The sequence below is a fragment of the Echinococcus granulosus genome (genome assembly GCF_000524195.1).
Source record: "Echinococcus granulosus chromosome Unknown EG_S00234, whole genome shotgun sequence".
Lineage (NCBI taxonomy): Eukaryota > Metazoa > Platyhelminthes > Cestoda > Cyclophyllidea > Taeniidae > Echinococcus > Echinococcus granulosus.
Genome location: NW_020170614.1, coordinates 1 through 6,673, shown reverse-complemented (window position 1 = coordinate 6,673; position 6,673 = coordinate 1). Strand labels below are relative to the sequence as shown.

The window sequence follows — 6,673 nt, the reverse complement described above, 5'->3', positions numbered from 1 at the left end:
TCATAATTTCTTTTAACACATTAATGTGTTGTCCAACGCCAACCTAATCGTGTTTGGATGGCAATTTCTTCAAATCGCCCCTCTGGCCACAGCGTCTCTCTTCCCTCCACCGCCTGCTTAGACGCGCAGCAACCCAGATGTCGCAGTTTGCACCTCCTCGTCAAAGCCAAACTCGCATTCTGCAACATTAAATCTGTCAAAACAATAACTGTTTCAATGACATCGTATTGCTTTTTGCCAATTTTTAGCTATCAGCATACCACAACCCCAAAACCATCTACCAATGCATTTCGCGTTGAGGGAACTCATCGAGTGCGGTAGCTTTCACCTAGGAAGGGAGGCATGCCTGCGTAACCGAGTGATTTCATTTCGACAGCTCGTCAACATTCTTCTAAAATACTTGGGTGAACTTGCACAAACATGTAGAGAAATACCGCATTCTGGAGGGTTCGACGCATCGCCGTCAAGTCAGCGTCAACACTGAAGCATGGGAGTAGAGATAGTGCTACCGTCATTCCCAAACAGAGAACGTGTTACTTCGCACCCAACCCAATGTGTTTCGTAATTTCTCCTCCTTTCCCCCACCGCGTAGCTGCATTGCACCAATAAAGTGGACACCTCAATCCGGAAAATTGAGTCATGCTAACTGACCTCACAGTACATGGAGAACAGTTGTTTAATGCTACCTACTTCCAGAAGGTTCCACAAACGTCTCGCACAAACGCTTTTGCATTCCCCAGCATGACAGTACCCTCGTCAACTCAACGTTTTGTCTGCTACACTCACCTACGGCATTTCTCCCTCCTTGGTAAAACTAACAGCTTAAACCACCAATGCAGAAGACTCTATGATGGAAGCATTTCCACATCGACAAACATCACCAACATCCCACCCCCCAGCTAGCTGAAGCACCAATAACCAAACTGCACCGATTCCCTTCATAACCATCTGCTCAACCTCTCACACCATGAACGCAATCCTCACTCAAGCAGACGCTCTCCATTCCCACGACTGTTCACTCTCATTTCCATTGGTGCATCCACCACATCCAATTAATACCATGCCTTCCAATAAATTCTACCGCAAAGCCATGCCTTTTCCTACGCAATGCTGTAATCATGTAAACATTCTTGGGTACTGCAGTTTACTTGCAAATAAAAGCGGCTAAATGGTGTGCACGAGAAGGAGAAAAGTGGAAAGACGATCCATCTCTTCAGGGTGTTTCATTACATCCGATGGCATGACGAAACGCATCACCTTATAACCTTCTCTATAATGTTCCACTGACATGCGCGCATTCACCCTGGTCGAGGTCACACACACGCCTATGACCAAATGTACACACATTCAGCATATCGCTTCCTGTCATCGCTACCACTCTTATTCTCGTTCTCCTCACATTGTCCACAATGTCCCGATAAAAGGCGCTGCTTTTCGATTCACATCCAACGCTTCATTCATCGCCATTACGAATGACAAACTAATTGCCATTCGGTGGAAAGGGTTGGGTGTCCTGCGGCAAGAACCTAGCCAGTAGGTCGAGAAAAAGATGACTCCTTCCAAACACGCTTCTACCTCCGGTGGCATAATCAACACACCAATCCCAACCATACGACCTGATCCAAGTGCATCGTCGACGACGATTCGAGGTTGCGAATTCTGCTTCTAGTAGAGAGAATGAATCTAGCAGAGACATTGCTACGTAGCGCTTTGCTTTTCAGTAATACCCATTCATTTGATGAAAGTGCAGGCTTCACAGTTGCAGAATACTCCCAATTCACCTTATCTGCCAACACATCGACATTTCGTCATTGTTCATGCGGCACATGAGTCATCCCACTTGGTGTAGAGAGCCATGACCACACGTCTGTCTGCCCCCTAAAGCAGACTAATCCCAGTTGATCCCACCTCTCCTACTCATATGCGATGGAGGCATTCCGGCTGATTGAGCCAAAGCCTCGCCACATCGACTAGGTAGACTAATAATAGGTACATTCAACAGCTCTGTGTGAACACCTGAAATTGCCTTGATGCGACAATTTGCTTTTCAAAGCATTAAAAAACCAAATCGATGAACTTATGCGCAAATCGCCTCATTCAACCTTCCATCGGTCAGGTCACGACGTTCAATTAGGAGGGCGTGTCAAAGTGCATTGTCTTCATCGGAGCGTGCGGTGCCTCCACACACGACGACAATGGTGCGTGCTCACTTCCACATCTATGCAACAGTTGCTGGAATGCCGCATATCGTCCAATCAACACACCAATCGCACTAGGTATGATGCGATGCCAGGCATATCACACACGACATGGCAAATCACACTCCTTCCTTCATGAAGAACCGCTACGCATTCACTGATGAATGTGAAAGGGGGTGTAAAGGGGCTACCGGCCGCTCAAATTGATTTGGTCTGTTCCCACCACCATCTTCCAACTCGGATGCCTCCTTGAGGGGCTCTGCTCAACGCGCAGCAACACCGATGGGTGAGAGCGGAGTTCGCAAGGTGTCCGTGTCGAATCGATCCTCGCGTGAACACAGCTCAGGCACTCAGGGTTGCTGATGCTCACTCAATCACCCTCCGTGGATTGGGAACATACCATTTGACAAGGAAATATTTCGTGATTCATTTGCCATTTCGCCTAAAACCTCCTGACAATGGTGATGCTAAGTGTATTCGCAGTAAGGTTAGGGACAAGGGTTTTGGATGACATCATTTATATAGCATAAATGGAATTCGTTTCCATGAGAGACCACTTCCGCACTTTCTGGAAGGAAACCTGGGTGTGAGTTGACACCCCTGAAATGGCATAACTTGGCATTGTGAGGACAAATCAACACTGACACCAACAACCGGTGTTTCCATGGCCCTCTAGCATGGCGATAAGATCGACTGTTTTTGTGCAATAAGCTAGGGAAAGGAAGTACCTCGATTACGCGCACGCAGATTGGGTGAAAGGAATATAGCGATGGCCATGTCGTCACCTGTTTACATTCCCGTCGCTTAATTTATCCATCTTGAGTCTAGCCTACACCCCATTCAATCGACTGCTTAATTATCTTTCACGGGACGTCTATGCTTGTCACATTGAAGGAGGCATAAAACAGTTCAGTTTATTCTCTTGTTTACGAGACTTGTTGCACTGCGCCAGGCGCTTCTGGCACAACGTCGCTCGCGTGCTTGCGCGCACTTTAGGCGCACAGCGAACATTCTAGAAGTCGATGTGAGTCAGCACGGCTACGCCTCGCATTCTGGAACCTTCAATCAGCACCTTCGCTTACTTCAAGCCACAGAAAAAGACACCACAAAAGGGGACATGGAAAGGACATGGAGGGGGTTAGCACCACCCGAGTAAAAGACGAAGCGTTTCCACAAATAATGAACAAATCATGGGTTATAACTGACAACAATGCGGTGTTTGAAGAGGTTTAGTAGAACGACAGCTCTGACAACTCGTCCTCAGGATGCAATTCTTTTCGGGCACCCTGTGCACTAACCAGCCGCTCCGAATTGGAAGCGCTCATCGAACAAAGTAACGTAGAATTCGCATTCAGAGTGCACGACAGCAACAAGTCAGTCAACCATTATTTGCAACTTTTCAGTCGGCGACTGTTATCGCGGCGGTATGCCAGGTAAGGGACGAGACTTGATGGCTGCCATACAAACGCGTCAGGTGGAGCACCTGCAGACCTTGCTGCCAGTCCCCGCCTTCCAGAAGACCACACCCAACTCGGACCAGCAACACCCCAACGCTAAGGCAACTACCCCTCGCCTCAGCCATAACAAATATACGCCAAACGTGAGTAGTCACCGACGCGCAATACCCAGAACTTGGAAAACCCGCTCCCCAACCCTTCGGGTAACCGCTAAAGGCTCAAAAGTTCGGTTTCACGGAACGAACAGGCTTAATAACGTATTTTACATATACACACAGACAACATACAAAACTTTAGTCAACTTCTTCCATAGCAGCACCGTCATCTCCGGCCTCAACAGGCGCAGCAACGTCGCTACTGGCGGTATTCTTCTCCTCCTCCTTCATGGTCTCATCCTCTGGGATCTCCAGGCACATGCTAATCAGCTCATGGATCTTATTGGCGTGAGCTTTCGGATCTTCCAAAGTGAAGCCCGAGGCGAGCAAAGCAGTGCTGAAGAGCATGTTGATTAAGTCCTTACAGATCTTATTCGGTTCGCCCTCAGCTGACAACATCTCCTTGAGACGAATCATAACTTTGTGATCAGGGTTGATCTCCAAATGCTTCTTAGCCGACATGTATCCCATCGTGCTAGAGTCCCGAAGAGCCTGAGCCTTCATGATCCGCTCCATGTTAGCAGACCAACCAAATGTGGAGGTAACAATACAACAAGGCGAAGTGGTGAGCCTGTTGGACACAGTGACTTTTTCAACCTTATTGCCCAAGATGTCCTTGATTTTCTTGCAGGTAGGCTCGAAGGATGCCTTTACCTCCTCGAATCTCTTCTTCTCCTCTTCGTCTTCAGGCAGTTCAAGACCCTCCTTCGTCACGCACACCAACTTCTTTCCGTCGTACTCACGCAACTGCGGCACGGCATACTCATCAATCGGATCCACCATGTAAAGTACCTCAAGGCCGCGCTTCTTCAGTACCTCAATAAAGGCAGAATTAGCAAGACTCTCCTTGCTTTCACCAGTAATGTAGTATATGTCCTTCTGGTGCTCCTTCATGCGAGACACGTAATCTTTTAGACTAGTCATTTCGTCACCACTTTGCGAGGAATAGTAGCGCAACAACTCAGCCAATTTTTTGCGGTTCGTACTATCTTCATGAATGCCAAGCTTGATGTTCTTTGAGAACTGCTCATAGAACTTCTTATAAGTCTCCGTGTCCTCCGCTAATTCTTCAAACAGCTCCATGCACTTCTTAACCAAGTTCTTCCGGATAACCTTCAAAATCTTGTTTTGCTGCAACATCTCACGGCTGATGTTTAGGGGTAGGTCCTCAGAGTCGACGACACCCTTGATGAAATTCAGGTACTCGGGAATGAGATCTTCGCAGTTGTCCATGATGAACACGCGTCTAACATAAAGCTTGATGTTATTACGCTTCTTCCTGTTCTCAAATAGGTCGAAGGGAGCACGCTTGGGGACAAACAACAACGCGCGGAACTCCAGCTGACCCTCAATCGAGAAGTGTTTGACGGCCAGATGGTCCTCCCAATCATTGCTCAGCGACTTATAGAACTCCCCGTACTCTTCCTGACTAATGTCTTCAGGGTTTCGCGTCCACAAAGGTTTGGTCTTATTCAACTCTTCTTCATCAATGTACTTCTCTTTAATTTGCTTCTTCTTCTTCTTTTTCTTCTCACTTTTCTCCCCACTTCCTTCACCACCTTCCTCCTCTGATTCCTCTTCATCGAGATCCTCCACCTCCGGCTTCTCTACGTCAGGTTTCTCCGCGTCAGCTTTCTCCTCCTCCTTGACTTCCTCCTCCTCATCATCCGAAACCTCCTTGGTTCGCTCTTTCTCCACAAACAGCTTGATAGGGTAGCTGATGAATTGGGAGTGTTTCTTGATGACCTCCTTAATGCGACGCTCCTCTAAGTACTCGGATTGGTCCTCCTTAATGTGCAGAACCACTTTGGTACCACGACCCAGTGGCTCCTCACTGCACGGACGGATCGTAAACGAGCCACCGGCTGAAGACTCCCATAGATACTGCTCGTCATCGTTATTCTTGGAGATAACCTGGACTTTGTCTGCAACAAGGTAAGCTGAGTAGAAGCCCACGCCAAACTGCCCAATCATGGAGATATCAGCACCAGCATTCAGCGCCTCCATGAAGGCTTTTGTCCCTGAGCGCGCAATTGTACCCAAGTTGTTCACCAGATCGGCTTTAGTCATGCCAATGCCCGTATCAATGATAGTTAGTGTGCTCTCAGCCTTGTTAGGGATGATCTACAAGAAGAGACACCAGTTGAACCGATCGCGCATGACAATCCACGAATAACTAACAGTAACATCACATACCTTAATGCACAGTTCGGGTTCGGTGTCGAGAACCGATGGTTCCGTGAGGCTCTTGTAACGAATTTTGTCCAAGGCGTCCGAACCGTTGGAAATCAACTCTCTCAAGAAGATCTCCTTGTTTGAATAAAATGTGTTAATAATAAGACTCATAAGCTGAGCAATCTCTGCCTGGAAGGCAAAGGTCTCAACCTCCTGCGCCATCGGAACGTCAGTATCAACCTGATCAGCCATAGTCGCAAAGACGAAGCGTAGATAATGTGGTAGTAGTCCATCGCAAACGCTTATAAATCAGCCTTCGAATGTTCTGGAACAGCTGCGCAATCTAACCAATCCTATAACAGTAGAAATTTCTAGGCTAGTCCAGTCGAATTTGATTGGTTACCAGAAGTCACCATGTTAGCATATTGCGTTAGAACCCAAAGTACTAGGATCAAAGGTAAAAAACCAACTTTCAGGTTTTTTTTACCAACGTAGGCAAGATTTGGTGCTTAAGAGTATTTATTCTCCCAAAAATCTGAACGCATGACTATTCGAAACCCTTTCTCGTTCTTCCTACCCTGCGTACATACTTACATATCCGCGTCGCTACAAATAAAAAATTTTAAAACTAAACAAATAATACGTAGTTCTGTTCCGGGATTTCACACACTACGAAATTTAATTAAGG

General features: G+C 47.1%; 1 protein-coding gene across 1 annotated transcript; it reads right to left on the bottom strand. All coding sequences in view use genetic code 11, as the record gives it.

Moving 5' to 3' along the window:
- Window positions 1-3,948: 3,948 nt before the first annotated feature.
- Window positions 3,949-6,237, bottom strand: EGR_10560 (Heat shock protein HSP 90-alpha; the record flags this gene model as incomplete). Its single annotated transcript, XM_024499809.1, has 2 exons — window positions 3,949-5,934; window positions 6,007-6,237. The coding sequence occupies 2 exons, from the start codon at window positions 6,235-6,237 to the stop codon at window positions 3,949-3,951; spliced, it is 2,217 nt and encodes a 738-aa protein (XP_024345770.1).
- Window positions 6,238-6,673: the final 436 nt, after the last annotated feature.